At 49.3% G+C, this 18,145-nt stretch overlaps 4 protein-coding genes across 4 annotated transcripts; all 4 read left to right on the plus strand.

The window, feature by feature from the left end:
- Positions 1–1,424: 1,424 nt before the first annotated feature.
- Positions 1,425–5,851, plus strand: naa40 (N-alpha-acetyltransferase 40, NatD catalytic subunit). The gene is made up of 8 exons (XM_062455122.1): positions 1,425–1,889; positions 2,883–2,978; positions 3,092–3,144; positions 3,259–3,354; positions 3,824–3,982; positions 4,150–4,233; positions 4,735–4,812; positions 5,198–5,851. The coding sequence occupies exons 1-8, from the start codon at positions 1,884–1,886 to the stop codon at positions 5,340–5,342; spliced, it is 717 nt and encodes a 238-aa protein (XP_062311106.1). The 5' UTR covers positions 1,425–1,883; the 3' UTR covers positions 5,343–5,851.
- Positions 5,852–6,901: 1,050 nt separating this feature from the next.
- On the plus strand, positions 6,902–10,214 carry b3gat3 (beta-1,3-glucuronyltransferase 3 (glucuronosyltransferase I)). The gene is made up of 7 exons (XM_062455121.1): positions 6,902–7,067; positions 7,285–7,395; positions 7,577–7,757; positions 7,935–8,118; positions 8,261–8,422; positions 8,713–9,003; positions 9,293–10,214. Exons 2-7 carry the CDS (start codon positions 7,302–7,304, stop codon positions 9,389–9,391), a joined length of 1,011 nt encoding a protein of 336 aa, XP_062311105.1. The 5' UTR covers positions 6,902–7,067; positions 7,285–7,301; the 3' UTR covers positions 9,392–10,214.
- Positions 10,215–11,264: 1,050 nt separating this feature from the next.
- On the plus strand, positions 11,265–14,882 carry sb:cb1058 (uncharacterized protein LOC394209 homolog). Its single transcript, XM_062455128.1, has 3 exons — positions 11,265–11,368; positions 12,429–13,208; positions 14,396–14,882. Exons 2-3 carry the CDS (start codon positions 12,555–12,557, stop codon positions 14,552–14,554), a joined length of 813 nt encoding a protein of 270 aa, XP_062311112.1. The 5' UTR covers positions 11,265–11,368; positions 12,429–12,554; the 3' UTR covers positions 14,555–14,882.
- Positions 14,883–15,677: 795 nt separating this feature from the next.
- Positions 15,678–17,842, plus strand: LOC134015577 (uncharacterized). The gene is made up of 2 exons (XM_062455127.1): positions 15,678–15,862; positions 16,407–17,842. The coding sequence occupies exons 1-2, from the start codon at positions 15,796–15,798 to the stop codon at positions 17,648–17,650; spliced, it is 1,311 nt and encodes a 436-aa protein (XP_062311111.1). The 5' UTR covers positions 15,678–15,795; the 3' UTR covers positions 17,651–17,842.
- The last annotated feature ends 303 nt before the right edge of the window (positions 17,843–18,145 follow it).

The raw sequence follows: 18,145 nt of genomic DNA on the forward strand, positions 1-18,145 counted from the left end.
GACACAGAGAGAGAGAAGGGGGGTGAGAGAGGTTGAGAAAGAAAGAACGAGAGATGAGCCTTTATTTCAGTCTTTATTACCGACATTATCTTGAATCACAGACAATTTATATCCATCAAATATAACTGCTATCTCTACATGCCATATAAATGTGACCGCGGCCAGGTGGGGAGGAATCACACCGTTCAGAACGCACGTGAATAATCGTTTGCGTGGGATTAACGGGGAGCGGGCTATTCCTATAACTTCGAACATCAAGTCGGAAGACCCCGATACCCAGTAGCGGGTTGGAAACTCTCTGACCCCCTCCCGAAATGCCATCTCCCCGTCGCGCGAGACAGATCACCCCAAGACAAAGGGCTCTGGGCGGAGCCTATTGACGGAACCATCTGCGCGGGGAGGGCTGTGTGTGTGTGTGTGTGGGAGAGAGAAAGAGAGAGAGAGAGACAGGGAGAAAGAGAGAGAGGGAGAGAGCAACAACACTGCAAAGGCACGAGCATGCAGGCAACTTAAATATGAACTGTTGTTGTATAGCACGTGCGCCGCCTGTGCCATACACAGACACTCCATCCTGGGATTGTTGCCAGTCGCTACAAAAACACCAAACACAATTTCAAGGCAGAATCCGTATTTATGGCTAGTAAACTCAAAAGGGTAAATGATCAGCGATGCAGAATTCTCCATCATCTTGTTAAGATTATTCTAATTTGCGTTACTTCATCCGACTCCCAGCACAGCGCCACAGCGACCCCAAGTGGCGAAGGTTGTAGTTACACCGCGGCCCACTGGGGGCAGATCAGGAGACCAGGGAGCACGTGAATTATGCAGAACCTGCGGGAAAGTAGATGCTAAAATGATATAATTGCATCTGAAATATTTCAGCGTTATCCTATATATTTTGTATTTGTTAATCTACGAGGACATCACATTACGTGTATGATAATTCAAGGGAAATCTAAATTAGTTTTCAAATTGTTTAGTAGTGTGTGTGCGTGTGCGTATGTGTGTGTTCCAGTGATGTGGTCCTGGTCTACGTGCCCACGAGGACTTTTTTCCTAAGGTGCAGTGATATCGGTGAAACGGGCAGCACGTAGGTGGGGCTTGTTAATTTCCTAGTCTTTCCACTACTTTATACTAAACTACACACACTCCTATATTCAGATACACATGCGGGTTAAACTAATGCATATTGCATTTCCGTTTGATATTTAGATCAAACGATCTATCCGTTCATATAGGAATATAGAAAGAACGGCGTTTTCATCAAATATTAAAAGGCAAAGGTTGTGTCCGTCGCCGTGCCAGTTTTGGGAACGGGGGTGCTTCGTACCTTAAATATCGTGTCGTCACTTCCTCAACAAGGAAACCACGGAAATTTATTTTATTTATATTTTTACTGTGGGAGTAGGCTATATGGGTGGAGTTTACTCATCTTGGCCTATAGAATTAAGGGGGAAATAGCAGCTCCGTTTGCTCGGGACGCCCCGAGACCCGAATCCAACGTACCTCCCCTTCGCGCTGAAGTAGTTGGACGGAGAAGAGGAGGAAGAGAGAGAGAGAGGGAGGGAGGAAAGGAAGAGTGGAGTAGGGCCAAAAGACCTGCAAATCACCCCTTACACTTGGCGCCAATCTGGCGGAAAAAAATTAAACGTGATTAAACGTAAAATCTAGCGTTTAACGAATAGTATTTTTTGTGCCTGCATATCTGCCATCGTCTGATTTGATAGGGGTCTTGCTATCTAGCTAGATCGCTAGCATCGTTAGCTATCATTTTCATAATCTTGCCCCCCTCTCGTTGCAAATAATTTAGCAAACAACAAGCACGACACAATAGCGTTGCCGGTCCGGTAGTTGATTCAAGGTGGTCGTCACTAAACAACAAAATGGGGGTAAGTTTAATCAGTCTTGTCCAAATAAGTGTTTTGTGAATAGGATGGTAGAGTTGGAAACGAATGTTTGCATCAATTAGGGGCGAACAAAGAGCGTGCGTCCAGACATCATGATGCCGAGAAATCAGCGAGATGAAGGAGAGACCATAGGTGGCTTGTGCCGGGGTGGCAGCGACAGCTAGCTAGCTAACTGGGCATGCTAACTCGTGAGCCGTGAAGCTAACCTATAAAACTACATCAAAAAGTCTACGTTTTATCGTCAGAATGCGTAACAGTATCGCCACTGAGATCACGGTGTCCTATTTTCGTTGCTTAGCATCGTTATGTGCCGCGTGCGTGCGAATCGCTGTCGACTGTTGTCACCGTGTGCTAGCTTGGCACTTAGGAATCCATCTTTGCGATAGTTTCGGTTGATGCCTGTTGTAATATTAGTTGTGATCTGGCTGGCTTAGTAACGTTAGTTGTGTAGGTGTCATTTGAGCCGGGGGCAATTATTACAGGTCAGTGTGTGAGGGAGTTTAGACAACCAACTAACACTAAAGAAATCCGCGACAACTATTTCTCTAAGTTCACGCCAACATTTTCCCCCCAACAGTTCCACCTCTAGCCAACTAACCTGGCTAATCATATTAACTTAGCGCGTGCTTCCTGTCCCGTGTGTGTGTGTATATTCACATTTCTATAGGCCTAATCTTGGTATACGGTTACATTTTTACAGTGTATTTCTTTTCGGCCTCCCTCTCTTCCTGTTTCTCTCCCCTCTCTTGATCCCTCATCATTTATACTGTCACTTTTCTACCCCTCCTTCCTTCTTTTGCTATGTATCCCCCATCTATCCTCATCCCCTCTTTCCCCCAATCTACCCATCCTCTCTATTCTCCTCTCATCCTCCCTTCACAACCCCCTCTCCATCCCCTCTTTCCCCTCCATCCCCTCTCTCCATCCCTCCCCCTCCATTTCTCTTTAATCCATCTTTCATCTTCCTCGTCTCAGAGGAAGTCAAACCGAGCGAAGGAGAAGAAGCAGAGGAGACAGGAGGAGAGGGCGGCCATGGACGCCGTCTGCGCCAAGGTGGAGGCAGCCAATAAGGTGAGAACGCGGGGAAGCGATTAGCCAGTGGGGTGGGAGATCGGGTGGAGAAACGACCTATGACGGTAGACGAGGGCGGGCAGTGACCAATGAGATCTCTCCCTGTCCCACAGTTGGACGACCCCCTGGCGGCGTTCCCTGTCTTCAAAAAATACGACAGAAACGGGTACGAGGTTTTCTCTTTCTTACTCCAAACACGTCCGAGTCTAGTGTGTGTGTGTATCTGTGTGTGTGTGTATCTGTGTGTGTGTGTGACTGGTGGTTCTCCTGTGTCCTCCAGGTTGAACCTCCAGATCGAGTGTAAGAGGGTGTCCTCCCTCAACCCCATCTCAGTGGAGTGGGCCTACGAGCTGACCAGGGCCAACATGCAGACTCTGTAAGGGGGGGGAGGTTTGGGGAGGGGGGGGAGGGTTTGGTGATGGAGGGGGGAAGGGTTTGGTGATGGAGGGGGGAGTGGAGGGAGCGTGGTGTAGACGGTTAATTGATTGATCTGAGGTGCTTTTGGAACACCACATTGAAGATGGAGGGAGGTAGAGAGAGAGAGAGAGAGGGAGGGAGGGAGGTAGAGAGAGGGGGAGAGGGAGGTAGAGAGAGAGGGAGGTAGAGAGGGAGAGGGAGGTAGAGAGAGAGAGAGGGAGGGAGGTAGAGAGAGGGAGGGAGGGATGGAGGCGGTGGGATGGGTGGAGTAAGAGAAGATGGGGAGGGTGGAGGTAGAGGGTGAGTAGAGGCAGGAGTGTGGTGGTGTGTACTGAAGAGGTTTACATAATCACAATCACCTTTCCCCTCTCCCTGCCCCCCCCTCCCTGCCCCCCCCTCCCTGCCCCCCCCCTCCCTGCCCCCTGCAGCTACGAGCAGAGCGAGTGGGGGTGGAAGGAGAGAGATAAGAGGGAGGAGATGAAGGATGAGAGGGCGTGGTACCTGCTGGCCCGGGAGGCTGACTCCACCCCCGTCGCCTTCTCTCACTTCCGATTTGACGTTGAGTGTGGGGAGGAGGTGCTGTACTGGTAAGAACCTGGATGGATGGATGGGTGGATGGATGGGTGAGTGGGTGGATGGATAGATAGATTGAAGTAAATAGTTTGGTAAAGAAGATGGGTAACCAAGGGATCAACTATCTAAGCAGTTATGTTGGTTGTGAAATCATTTTCTGACTTGTTGTTGTATTTTGCAGTTATGAACTCCAGCTGGAGAGCAGAGTGAGGAGGAAAGGGCTTGGAAAGTTCCTCATCCAGATACTACAGCTCATAGCTAACAGGTACAGCTCATAGCTAACAGGTACAGCTCATAGCTAACAGGTACAGCTCATAGCTAACAGGTACAGTGTCTACAGCTCATAGCTAACAGGTACAGTGTCTACAGCTCATAGCTAACAGGTACAGCTCTAGAGGACGCAGGTTCAAATCCCTGTTGGGATGATGGTCATTAGACTTGCCTGTTGCCCTAGAATCTAGAAGAACTGTGTTATGATGGTATAAAACTGTCTCACCGCTCCCACACCGAGTTAACATCAACCACCTGTTTCTGTTTTCCCATCTCTCCCTCTCAACTCTTCCTTTTTCTCTCCATCTACTCTCCCCCTCTCTCTCTCCCTCCCTCCCCCTCCCTCCCTCCCCGCCCCCCCCCCCCTCCCTCCCCCTCTCTCTCCCTCCCCCTCTCTCCCCCTCTCCCTCCCTCCCCCCCTCTCTGTCTCTCTCTCTCTCTGTCCCCTCTCTCTCTCTCTCTCCCCTCTCTCTCTTCCTCCCCTGCGTTCCTCCAGCACACAGATGAAGAAGGTGATGCTGACGTTATTCAGACACAACCACGGGGCCTACCAGTTCTTCAGAGAAGCCTTACAGTAAGTCTTCACTAGACACTCTCATCTCTGTCTCCCTATCTCTTGCTTTCTCTCATCTGTTTCTCTCTCATCTCTATCTCTCTCTCATCTGTCTCTCTCTCTCTTGCGTTCTCTCTCATCTCTGTCTCCCTCTCTCTTGCTTTGTCTGTCTCTCTCTCTCTCTTGCTCTCTCTCTGATCTTAACTCACTGCTCTCACTCCTCCATGTCTCCCTTTCTCTCCTCATCCTTCTCTTTCACACTCCCAACTTTTGCCACCCACCCTCTCCTCCATCCTCCCTATCCCTCTATGTTCCTCCTCCACCTCCTTCCTTCTGCCTCCCTTCCCCCAACTTTCTATCCTCATCTAACCCCCCCCCCCCTCCTTCTTACCCCCCACTCATCCAGGTTTGAGATAGACGACACCTCGCCCAGCATGTCCGGTTGCTGTGGCGACGACTGCTCCTATGAGATCCTGAGCAAGCGGACCAAGCACGGGGAGGCCTCCGGCCACACCCACGGGGGCGGGCACTGCGGTGGCTGCTGCCATTGAGAGGGGAGAACACAGAGCCACTTCCTGTTTCCTCACTTCCTGGTTCGGCGATCAAACGATGCCCCCCCCCACCTCTGTTTATAGTCATCACATCGGCCATCACACACCTGACTGACCCTACTGTTATGTAACGACTCCCAAACACACACACACACACACACACTCTCTCTTTCCTAACGCTCTTGTTCTGTGTCTGAGTCTGCCTGGTAACCTTTATAGAGCGGTGGGAGAGCTACTCCTGTTGAGTCAGGTGTTCTGCACCTGCGTAACACTCCTGAACGCAGCCCGCGTGATCGCAACGGTTTCAAACGCTGCTCAGGGGAGAAGACACGCCGACTCTGTACAAGATCTCCTCTCTTCTCTCCTCTCTCTCTCTCGCCCTCCCTCTCTCCTCTTTCTCATCCCTCCATCGTTACCTTAGTCTGTAGTCTGCATGAAGATTTCAGTGTTTTTTTTCTCCTCTCTGTTTCCTGCCCTGCCAGTTAGTTGGGGGAAGAGGGGGGAGGCAGGGCGAGGAGGGGGGAGGCAGGGCGAGGAGGGGGGAGGCAGGGCGAGGAGGGGGGGGAGGGAGGGCTTGGTAAGTCCATCTGTCAACATAGATCCTAACATTCAGGTTATTTGGGTGTTTAATGCTTGTTCAGAACAAAAAAACGCAAAGAGAAAAAGAAGGAGAAAAAAACTGAAAGAGACGAAAGCTCGTAGTCATGGTTTTAGAGAGTCGTTTTGATTAGTACAATCATCAATCGTGCATTTTTTATAATAACAGGATGTTATATTATGACAGTCTATCTTCTCTCTCTCAGGTCAATGTAACTCAAAACTAACTTCCTCTGGGTATCCTAGCAACCGTTGGAGTTGCGTGGCTAAGAGTAGTTTGGGAGCTGATCTCTGGTCAGTTAGGGTGTGTTTTGGCTATTGTGAATACGGTTCAGACACCAGACTAAACTGACCGACGTCAGTATTAAGTTCACAAGAAACAAGGTATGCAGGAAGAAAATATCTGGAGGATGATTGCTTGTGTTGATAAAAAAAAAAAAACAATATCTTTTAGTTTAGGAATAAACTCTCGTTTAACTTTATTTTATTATTATTTTCTCCTTTTTAAACAAAAAATATTCTCACTTGTTGTGATGTTGTTGAATAGCCTCATCTTTCACATTCAACAGCTTTTGTTCCTATCCTGTCTTCTGGATGCTACTGTGTGTGTGTGTATATATATACTCTGTTACAGATCCATTTTGGTTTTAAATCTTTTTCTTTTTTTTGCCTTTTACAGGTAAAACACTTGTTTTGGAAAAATGACGTTTAAAACTCAATGTTTGAGAATGAGTGTTCAAGTCTTGTGCTTTAATGATGAAAGGGAAAACGACAGTCATTTATGCCTGGTCAGTGTTTTATTTGTATGTTACAAATAAAGGAAAGTTGTTTGACTTCTATGATGTGTATTTTTTTTTCCCTATCGCTGTTCCCTCTTAAAAATTACGTTTGGCGGAACGTAAAATACTTTAAACGGAACCAATGTAATGAATACGGAGGAGACTAGTCCCGGACAACCAAGCGGAAGTTGTTGGTGAAAGATGTCCTACGTTGCCAGTTTTCAAGAAATGAATGAATGGATTATGGTTTGTCATAACTGATAGGTACTGTTGATAAAATATGTGGTTCAAAATGTCGTGAATGAAGATTACTGTCTTTCTGTGTCGGCGACTCCCCTAGACAATCCCTGTAAGTTTGAAGAAATGCTCAGCTAGCTAGCAAGCTAACTGGTCACAGTAATTACCTGGCAAGATTCGCTTTCCCGTGTCGGTTAAAATTGCTAGAAATGCATGCAATATATCTTCACTAAAATATTTCAATATCATGTTACGACACTTTCATTTTAAAGCTTGTTATTCAAAATCACCCTATGTATCAACCCTACTGTGCCAACCGATATCTGCAGTTAGCCGTTGGGGTGCCATGGCAACCAGGATGAAGTTGAAACTGAAGACTGTGTTCGTGCTTTACTTCATGGTGTCACTATTTGGCCTCATCTACGCATTGATGCAGCTGGGTGGGTCACAAGACGATCATCAACCCTCTCCTCTCGACCCCTCCCCTTTACCTCTATCCTCCTCTCCTTCTCTGCCTCCTCCTCTCCTTCTTTGCCTCCTTGTCTCCTTCCCCATCCCCAGAAGCTCCTTTCCTCACCTCCTTCTCTTCCTTCCTAACCTCCTGGCATCCTTCTGTCCCAGGCCAGCGCTGTGACTGCGCTGAGCACGACATGCCCAAGGACCGTACCATCTCCCGCCTGCGGGGGGAGCTGCACAGGCTGCAGGAGCAGATGAGGAAGGCCGAAGCCACCAAACCCCCCCAGAAGCTCCCACTTAAGCCGGCCCTGCCCACCATCTTTGTCATCACCCCCACCTATGCCAGGTATGGTCGCTTGACACACGCACACTCTCTCTCTGCCTACCTCTCTCTCTATCCACCTGTCTCTCTCTCTCTCTCTCTCTCTCTCTCCGTCTCTCTCTCTCTGTCTCTCTCTCCCCCCCCCCCCAGGTTGTTCCAGAAGGCAGACTTGACCCCCTTCTCCCCCCCTCCCCCACCCAGGTTGGTCCAGAAGGCAGAGTTGACCCGACTGGCCCAGACCCTGCTCCATGTTCCTCAGCTCCTCTGGATCCTGGTGGAGGACTCCCCCCACAAGACGCCCCTGGTGTCGGCCTTCCTGCAGGCCAGCGGCCTGGAGTACACTCACCTGCACACCCCCACGCCCCGCGACAGGAAGCTGCAGGAGGTGGGTCAGAGAGAGACACACACACTCACACACACACACACACGCTCACACACTCACACACACTCACACACCATTCCTGCAGCAGTCCACCTCTGTCAGTGTCCGTGGGTGAGCAGGGGTGTGTGCTGGATGTGTCCTCCAGGGCGACCCCAGCTGGCTGAAGCCGCGAGGGGCAGAGCAGAGGAACGAGGGGCTGCGCTGGCTCAGGGAGGACCGCCGCGCCCAGCAGGGGGCGGAGCTACAGGAGGGCGTGGTCTACTTCGCTGACGATGACAACACCTACAGCCTGCAGCTGTTTCAAGAGGTGTGTGTGTCTGTGTCTGTCTTTCAGTGTATGTGTGTGCGTCTATCAGTGTGTGTCTGTGTGTAAGTGTATGTGTCTGTGTGTGTCTGTGTGTAAGTGTGTCTGTGTCATTTAGCAGACGCTCTTATCCAGAGCACTGTGTGTGTATCTTTGTGTGTTTGACCATCCTCCTCTATATCTCTCCCTTCCCATTTTACCCCGCCCCTCCGATCGCCCCTCCGATTGCCCCCCTACCCCTCCTGTATCTCCCCTCCTCTGATGCCCCCCTCCCTCTCTGTCCCCGCCCCCAGATGCGCTCCACGCGGCGTGTGTCGGTGTGGCCGGTGGGGCTGGTGGGGGGGATGAGGTACGAGAGGCCGGTGGTGGAGGGGGGGCGGGTCGTTCGCTTCCACACCGGCTGGCGTCCCAGCCGGCCCTTCCCATTGGACATGGCCGGCTTTGCCGTCTCCCTGCAGCTGGTCCTGGCCAATCAGGACGCATGCTTCGACGGAGATGCGCCAATGGGCTTCCTGGAGAGCAGCCTGCTGCAGGGATTGGTCACCATGGAGGAACTGGAGCCCAGGGCAGACAACTGTACCAAGGTGGGAGGCAGAATGTGTGTGTGTGTGATGGTAATAATGTGAATTGAAAGTTTTTGAAAACGTTTTAACTGAACGTGTGTTTGTGGGTGTGTATCTGTGTGTGTGTACTGTGTGTGTGTGTGTGTACTGTGTGTGTGTGTGTGTACTGTGTGTGTGTGTGTGTGTGTGTACTGTGTGTGTGTGTGTGTGTACTGTGTGTGTGTGTGTACTGTGTGTGTGTGTACTGTGTGTGTGTGTACTGTGTGTGTGTGTGTGTGTGTGTACTGTGTGTGTGTGTGTGTGTGTGCAGGTGCTGGTGTGGCACACCAGGACTGAGAAGCCCAAGATGAAGAGAGAGGACGCTCTGCAGAAACAAGGACTGGGATCAGACACAGCTGTGGAGGTGTAGACACACACACGGTTACTTACACACGTACACACACACAGGGTTACACACACATTCTCACACAAAAGGTTACTCACACACACACACACACACACAATCTTACTCACACACACGGTTACTCACACACACACACACACACACACACACACACACACACACACACACACACACTCATGCAATCTTACTCACACACACAGTTACTCACACTCACTCTCTAACATGCACAGATACACAGGTTTCCTCACACATAATCTGTTAACATGGACACACACACAGTATGCATGTGCCTACACACACACACACACACACAGATATTAGAACAAAGGTCCAGTCAAGCTCTGTTGGTGATTCAACTGTAAATGTACCTTGATATGTAAATACTGTAAAATACCACATGTAAAGTTAACATTGTGTGTAAAGTCAACTATACAAATGAATACCATATGTTCTGTGTAAAGCATGAAAGATCAAGATATTTAAACTTGTGTACTTGTGACTGTTGTCGTTGGTGATTGTGAATGTATGTGTGTGTTGTACTTACCAATACTTTGAGTGTATGTGTGAGAGAGAGACTGAGAGAGAGACTGAGAGAGAGACTGAGAGAGAGAGAGAGAGACTGAGAGAGAGAGAGAGTCTTATTCGGCTAGCTCGGTTGTCTGTCAATATTGTGGTGCCTCAATAGTGTAGTGCCTCTCTGAGTGATGTCTATTATTTATTATCATGTGTTAAATGAAATGTCTCTGTAGCCATGGTAACTGTCCCCGATCCTCTGTGACCATGGTAATAAATGTCTCCATCCCAGGGAAATAAAACGATAAAAACTGAACTGTTGTCCTGTCTGTCTGTTTCACTACCTGTCACTACCTGTCTGTCTCACTACCTGTCTCACTACCTGTCTGTCTGTCATGGTTCCAGACCACAAACACAGCTGTCTCCACCTTTTTTCTTTCTCCCTTTTCCTCCCCTTCTCTCTCTTTCTCTCCTCTTCTCTCTCCCTCTCCCTCTCTCTCCACCCTCTTCCTCCTTCCTTCAAAACAAGTCTAATGATATAATCACTCTGAAGTCACGGCATCAGACCTGTCTGTGCTTGAGCGTAACCATGGCAGTGTGTTCCGGAACCCTCGTGTTCCTACCTTCCAGTGGGCGGGACCCCGCCGACCCCCCCCTGCAGCTGTGCTTTCATGATCCTCTTTGATTGACAGCTGCACCGCCCACTCCCTGGGGAAGGCATCCTAGTTGCGACCATATAAGGAGTTTGGGAGCGCTCAGCTAGGAGACCTGGGCACCTGAAGGTGAGCAAGTCTGCCTACATAGTCAGACACACACCGTTAAATCCATGATGATTCACACACACAAACACACCGTCAAATCCATGATGATTCACACAGACGCACACACACACACAGTGTTGACGATACTGAACACCATATCCAAGTCTTTTAAGACACTTTTAAGTGTGTGTGTGTGTGTGTCGACAAGGCTGTGCTTGCTAAATTGATGCGGTAACCACTGATGATTCAACACCAGCCTCACGCAACTACAAACGCGCCACACACACTACACACACTACACACTCCAAACACAAGGTCCCACCTAGACACACTGTTTACCTGTAGAGTAGCCTCTTCTGGGGCAGCCTGGCTGTGGAACACCTGAGCTCTGACCCCGAGAGCTTTGCTGTTTTGTGTGTGTGTGTGTGCGCGCTCTGGTCACGGCAGGGTTAAAGACAAGAGGAGAGTGTGTGTGTGTGCGCGCTCTGGTCACAGCAGGGTTAAGGACGAGGAGAGTGTGTGTGTGTGTGTGTGCGCGCTCTGGTCACGGCAGGGTTAAGGACGAGGAGAGTGTGTGTGTGTGTGTGTGTGCGCGCTGTGGTGACGGCATGGTTAAAGACATGAGTAGAGGGTGTATCCAGGATTCATTGCACTCAGAGCTCAGATCAGAGAGAGAGAACCAGATCACACACACAGTAGCACACACCAGGTAAGACCTCTCTCTCTCTCTCTCCTATCTCTCTCCTTTCTCTCTCCTCTCTCAGTTCAATTCAATATGCTTCACTGGCATGAATGTTCATATCTCAAATGTTGTCTCTGTCTCTTTAATGTTCTGTCTATCACTTTCTTTATCTTTCTCTCTCTCTCTGGTTGTTCCTCCTGTTTAGTGTTTGTCAGTGCTGTAAGAGCTGTGAACTTGGTTCACCACAGATGTGTGTGTGTGTGAGACAGCAGATCAGGTGGTTTGTTTTCCCCTGTTGGTTGTGTCTCTGTGTTCTGTGTGGGTTCTGTTGACAGAGAACAGCAGAACGTTCTCCTCCTGAACTGTTTGGACACGTAGCTATCCACAGAACCTTTAGAAACAGCGTAGAACATTGTAGTGGAACCCTCTGAAACAGTACGGTCCCAGCTAAGTTGGACACATCTGCGTTCAGAACCATTCAGAACCATTTGGAACCTCTGTAGAACTGTCCCTCGGCTGTGGAACCTTTTGTAGAGGAACCTTCAGTAGAGGAACCTTCTGTAGAGGAACCTTCAGTAGAGGAACCTTCTGTAGAGGAACCTTCTGAAAGGCCAGGGTTCCAGTTGGAACAGTCTGGCTTGGTCTGTGTCCTGCAGAGTGTGTTTGGTGTCAAAGTCTGGATGAGGCTGGCGTCTGCCTTATCTCTGCCATAAATTAGACAGGGAGAGGACATACTGTGTGTGTGTGAGAGTGTGTGTGTGTGTGTGTGTGTGTGTGTGAGAGAGACTGGGGAGGTGGGGTGGGGTGGGGAGATGGGGTGGGGTGGGGTGGGGAGGTGGGGAGATGGGGTGGGGTGGGGAGATGGGGTGGGGAGGTGGGGTTTTGAGTTCCTACAAGGAAGAAAAAACTAATTTCACATCTCATCCTTCTGCATTCCTCTCTCCTCTTTCATTTCTCTCCTTCCTTCATCATGCTTTATCTCTCTATCAGAATTCCCCCAGTTCTTCACCTCTCCTCTCGCTCAGGTATGAAATAATTTACAGCAGGGAGACTTACATAATCACTCATCTGTCCACCCCCTTCTCAGATCAACCCACGTCACCTGCTAAGCCAGACGAAGAGGACAACTGAGAAGAGAGAGAAAGAGTAGAGAGAAAACGAGGAATAGAGAGAGAGAAAAAGCAAGAAAGCAAGAAAGACAGAGAGAGGTAACATGACGATTGGGAAGAGTTCCAGAAAAAGCTTCGCCCGTAGTTCGCTCCGCTCTCCCAAGTTCCTGGACAAGTCAGACGGCTTCTACGGACGTCTGGACGAGCCGGAGACCGAGCCGTCTAGAGCCGTGGAGGAACCGGGGATGGAGGGGGGCGAAGGGGCCACGCCATGCCCAGCCGAGGAGCCCTGTGCTGGGCCGGAGGAGGGGGCTGGAGACCCCGGGGTGACGGACTTCCACCAGGGGATGATGGAGGACGACGGAGCCTCGCTCATCCACCGCGAACCGGCTCGTCTCAGCAGTCGCTGGAGGAGGAGCTCCCGGAGGAGGAAGAGGGAGGCCAGGCCCGCGGAGGAGCAGCCCAGGGAGGAGGGGCCGAGCCTGGGCATGGAGGTGGAGACGGAGGGCCCCGTCCTGGAGGTCTCTCTGGAGCTGGAGGGAGGGATGGAGGGACGGAGAGCTGTGCTAGAGCCCAGCCTCGTTCACTTCACCGTCAGGGCAGAGGCAGACGACCAGGTCCTCATCAAGGAGAAGAGAGGGAGGGAGGAGGAGGAGGGGAAGGAGGAGGAGGAGGGGAAGGAGGAGGAGGAGAAGACCAGGGGGCAGAAGGAGGATCTGAAGGTGGTGAAGAGAAGCACGCTCAGGAACTACCGTAAGGTGAGACATGAGAGTGTGTGTGTGTGAGAGAGGGAAAGAGAGTGGGAGATAGAGTCTTCATGTTTACCTCATACAGTAGCACATCTCTACTCTCTCCACCAGACACATTCTCCACTGTGTTATTGGGCAGAGACCCTAGTTACACTTTAACAGAGAGGACAAGGAGAGGGGGCGAGGAGAGGGGGAGGAGGAGGAGAGGAGGAGGAGGAGGGGAGGAGGAGGAGGGGGAGAGGAGGAGGAGGGGGAGAGGAGGAGGGGAGGAGGAGGAGAGGCATTACGTGTCTGTTTGGAATTAATAGAGTGGAACACCGGACTAAAGTTCAACTAATGTTCCACGAGGCGATAACTGTCCCCGAAATACAAAACTTTAGTATTCATTTATGGTGTTGCATTTGCACAACCTCCTGATAAACGTTTATGGCTGTATGCCTCTGTGTTAACCCAGCTGGTGATCTCTATATGCCTCTGTGTTAACCTAGCTGGTGATCTGCTAGCTTAGACAAATCTACCCTGCTCTGTTTCTGCACAATTCTCTGCTCTCTACGCTCTCCTTCTCTCTCTCTCCTCTCTCCCTTTAACTTGATACATCTGCCTCCCTCCTCCTCCTCTCCTTCCCCCTCCCCCTCTTTATCTTCCTCTCCGATTGAGTTGTTTACACAGGGAGGGAAGAGATACAGCGTGCAGGGGCATCACACACACACATTCACACTCACACACACACACACACACACAGTGCTCTTGGCCACTGACCTTGTGTCAAGGTTCTTTAGCGGTTTGACAGGATTGACATTCCTTTGCAGTATCAGTTTACCACATCAGGAGTTCTAGCCCCGCCCCTTAGATCCACCTACTCAGACATTCCGCGTCACCATGGCGATCGCATGTTCACCTGTCCAACGCCCGTCCTCCAAAGCAAACACCGTTAAAACACACGCTTACCTGGGGGTCGGTTCACACCCGCCCCGCGCTGTCACCTTTCACCTGGAGAAACGGACAGTTTGTGGACACCTGATCAGGTGTGTCAGTCGATAGAGACTCTGTTGAGGGGTGTTGACTGGAGACCTGATCAGGTGTGTCAGTCGATAGAGACTCTGTTGAGGGGTGTTGACTGGAGACCTGATCAGGTGTGTCAGTCGATAGAGACTCTGATGACCGTAAACCGGTGTGTGTTTTTCCTGTTCCTTCAGGCTTTCGACCGAGCGTTACGTCGAGGGTGGGAGACCTTCGTCACCAACCTGCACAGTGTGACCCTCACCCCGGTGACACCCCCCTCTTCGTCATCATCATCATCATCACCTTCCTCCAAAAAGAGAAGCCCCTCCTCTGTTTTGGGGGAGTACAGATAACGGACCGAAACCAATCACATCACCTCAGTCTTCGTAATCTCTAATCTGTAATGTTTGAATTGCCCTAATCTTGACAATAGCAAAAAAAAAAGAACGGGTTACCACGGAAACACAGTTGTGTTTGTGGTTGTGATTTTCCGGACCAATCGCTGAAGAGCTTGTGCCTGTCAGGTGGAGGGCAAGGGGCTGATAATGACCGATAACGATCAGTTGGCTAATCAGTGATCAATAATAATGGATTTGGACGGCCGCGAAGGACGGGCATGTCTGGACTAGAATGCTTGTTGTCGCCTGTGTCACCGTGGCAACGGTAGCTATGGGAGATTTAGGAAAAAATAAATATATAATGTTGTTATTTTTGCTTTGTTTACTCTTCCTCGCCTCTCCGGTTCGAAGTTTAACTTTTCTGTCGCTGGATGCTGTTCCTAGGAAGGTTACAGAGTTGGTTAACCTGAGGGTGTGTGCGTCTGGGAGAAGGAGAGAGGGAGAATGAGAGGGAGTGAGAGAGGAGAGGGAGAGAGATAGAAAGAGAGGAGGTCATTGAAGCATGACCAGAACAGCCATTACACACTTTAAGTGTGTTTATGTGAGACTGTACTGTATGCAGTGAGGATTTGGGCCTATTGAATGTTCCCCATACAGCACTTCCTGTGTGAGTCTGAACCTGAGGGCTTGGACCACTGATCAGACTACAGTCATTATTAGGTTTAATAATCAATACATATGATAATCAATCATCCATGTTCTCAGATTTGTGTGTCCTCTTATCTGTCTGAAAGGCAAAAAGTGCTAGTTGTGTATTTATAAATGTGTAGCATTTTTATCAGAACGAAATGAAAATTATATTTGAAATCGGATTTATTTCACATTGATAGAATTATCACTAAGTAGATGTACAGTATGTTCTACAATGTGGCCGGGTTTCAATTATATGTGATCATATATTCAACATAGCATTATGGTAAACTGCTATTTAATGAGTTCGAAAATAAATTTATTTATATGAAACGGAAAACGTATTCTGTTTTACTCAGTTGTGTTGTGTCTAGCGACTGTTGCTAAGGTAATCGCTGAAATACCTGACCAATAAAAATGTGCTATTTGGCATTTTTTGTTTTACGTTGCTAATTTTAATTAACTACTTCACTAGCTTGTAAAAAACATAGTACAGCAAAGATTTGACTATTAGCTACACATATTAGTAGTTAATTTCGTCGGTGAACAAGTCCAGCTGACTTCTAATGATGGCTCAAATGATGGCTTGCCATCTTTTGATTGTCTGGTTACTCGTCTTGCTCTGCCAGCAAGGTAATAGTGATTGACAGGTTATTTAACATAGGTTAACATTACAGTAGCGCTAGCTAGGATACATACTAGTAGACTAATCAATTCAAAATCGATAGTAGTATGACAGACAATATACTGTATCTAGTTAGTCATATTGTCATATGAACTTACATCCGTGTGTAGACTAGACTGAAGTCAGCTAAGCTAGCTAACGTTAACTCACGTGTCACTGGACTATTTGTGATGAAGGATGGTTGTCAATGTCTAGCATAACCATTGTTGACTACAATGATTTATACTTTTACAATAGCATAATTGTAAAGTACTGTATGTTAGACACACAAAGAATAATAATAATGCTGTGTAATACTAAAATACAAATGTTGGTAATGTTTCATGTTTAGTAAAAAAAAATGTACCCCCCCCTCTCCTCCTCTTATGCTGTTGTGTAGCCTGTCCATTTAAAACAGGGGTTTTATGGATGAAAGGACAACTGCTTCCAAATTCCTCTAATTTCATGAAATGCTGCATGAGTTAACGTTGTGTTCCTGCTCTTCCTGGTTAGGGTCACAGAGGTACATCCCCTCACCGCCTGGTATTGACCCCGCCTTCGCGGCCGAACCATACGAACGTCACTCCTCCCCCCTCTCCTCGCTTGATACATCTCCTGGCTCCTCCCCCCTCTCCTCGCTTGATACATCTCCTGGTTCCTCCCCCATCTCCTCGCTTGATACATCTCCTGGCTCCTCCCCCATCTCCTCGCTTGATACATCTCCTGGCTCCTCCCCCGTCTCCTCGCTTGATACATCTCCTGGCTCCTCCCCCCTCTCCTCCCAGGAGATTGTGTCTGCCCCCTCCACCCCCTTCACCTCCTCCACCCCCTCACCTCTGGATCTCATCCCCACTCAGCTGGCTCCGCCTCCTGCCTACAGCCACCTCAATACAACTGATGTCCATAGCAACCCAGCTAGCGACCCTGACAACTCTGATGAGGACCTGGTTGTGGATTCGGTGGGCAGAACGACCTCGAGTGACACTGATGCTCCTGCCGACCCTAGTCTGACCTACGACCCCAGCCTGATCTACGACCCCTCTGACTCTGAGGAGGGATCTGCAGATGTGTGGTTGGAGGAGGAGCTAGAAGAGGAGGCCAGCAGAAACTTCATTTCCCACAATGCCACACTGCTCCATCGCCCCCTGATTGAGTCTGTGACCGATGCCGCTATGGCAACGGACTTTGGTGATGCCACACATACTAAGGCTTCCATGGCTACCACGTATTCTTACTGGGACTCTGATAATATGACCGAGGCCAATGGTAACCATGACGACATCCAAGACGTTGACGTGGTTGATTTACTTCCTGTTATTTATTCCTCCGACGACACAGTTACGGACGTCGCTGAGGGCTCATACAATGGCGAAGGGAGCGGTGGGAGTTGTAGTTTTAGCGGCCCCGCGGAGGCCTGTAGTTCCTCTGAAACCAAAATTGACTCTACGGAGTCACTTGGGCGCCATGGAGACGACAAGGATGAGTCGACGTCTGGTCCCGTTAGCAACAGCCCGCTTAGAGACAGCGAAGCCATGAAAGGCCCCATCGCTGCTTTCCGTGAGCCCACCCTCTCCTCCAATCAAGACGGCGTTGCTGTGACGCCTGATGATGTCATCAGCACCAGCCAATCACAGGGGGAGGCACTTCCCCCCCTGTCTGTGGCCACGCCCACCCCTCCTGCTTCGGGACATGTGGAACCAGGACGTGGAATCCTGGGCTGGGTCCGAGATCTGTTCCTCTGGCGACAGAGTTCTTAGAACTCTGGAACCTGATCGCCTCTCTCACTTCCTGTTGGAAACCTCTTAGGACTGGAGGGGGGTTTGGGAATTGTAAATGTAAGATGAGTTGTCTTGAAGAATTTAGTTTTTTTATGTACACGTTCTATATATATAAAATGTATTTTGCCAACAATGTTTCAGTGATACAAAAAATAAACATTTATTGAGTGTTATGATCTTGATCTTGAGTCATTAGAAACGAGTGTTTTCAGGATAAATACCTCCAACTACTGGATGTTGAAACAGGATTAAGTTGTAGCTAGTATTGCCAACATTGCGGTGTTTGAGGGAGGAAGTGGAATATATTACGTTGTGGTTTGTATGCGACGCTAAGAGCTGAACGAAGCTGGGAAATGAGAAGGGTGGGATTGCGTGTGGAAGGGAATCTTTTTGATTAAGGACATGGATTGTGGAGCAGAATCTAGTGACGACTAACTTTCTGGCAAAACAATCCACCGCGGTAGTGGGCTGTAT

The sequence above is a fragment of the Osmerus eperlanus genome, unplaced genomic scaffold (genome assembly GCF_963692335.1).
Source record: "Osmerus eperlanus unplaced genomic scaffold, fOsmEpe2.1 SCAFFOLD_230, whole genome shotgun sequence".
Lineage (NCBI taxonomy): Eukaryota > Metazoa > Chordata > Actinopteri > Osmeriformes > Osmeridae > Osmerus > Osmerus eperlanus.

What these genes read in the sequence shown, in the direction of transcription:
- naa40 (XM_062455122.1), top strand. An exon ending in AGGTGGAGGCAGCCAATAAG is followed by an intron (nt 2,979 to 3,091) that starts GTGAGAACGCGG and finishes CCTGTCCCACAG; the next exon opens with TTGGACGACCCCCTGGCGGC. An exon ending in GGGGAGGAGGTGCTGTACTG is followed by an intron (nt 3,983 to 4,149) that starts GTAAGAACCTGG and finishes TGTATTTTGCAG; the next exon opens with TTATGAACTCCAGCTGGAGA.
- b3gat3 (XM_062455121.1), top strand. Translation starts at nt 7,302, where the DNA reads ATGGCAACCAGGATGAAGTTGAAACTGAAGACTGTGTTCGTGCTTTAC. An exon ending in ATCACCCCCACCTATGCCAG is followed by an intron (nt 7,758 to 7,934) that starts GTATGGTCGCTT and finishes TCCCCCACCCAG; the next exon opens with GTTGGTCCAGAAGGCAGAGT. An exon ending in GCCTGCAGCTGTTTCAAGAG is followed by an intron (nt 8,423 to 8,712) that starts GTGTGTGTGTCT and finishes CCCCGCCCCCAG; the next exon opens with ATGCGCTCCACGCGGCGTGT.
- sb:cb1058 (XM_062455128.1), top strand. Translation starts at nt 12,555, where the DNA reads ATGACGATTGGGAAGAGTTCCAGAAAAAGCTTCGCCCGTAGTTCGCTC. An exon ending in CGCTCAGGAACTACCGTAAG is followed by an intron (nt 13,209 to 14,395) that starts GTGAGACATGAG and finishes CTGTTCCTTCAG; the next exon opens with GCTTTCGACCGAGCGTTACG.
- LOC134015577 (XM_062455127.1), top strand. Translation starts at nt 15,796, where the DNA reads ATGATGGCTCAAATGATGGCTTGCCATCTTTTGATTGTCTGGTTACTC. An exon ending in CGTCTTGCTCTGCCAGCAAG is followed by an intron (nt 15,863 to 16,406) that starts GTAATAGTGATT and finishes CTTCCTGGTTAG; the next exon opens with GGTCACAGAGGTACATCCCC.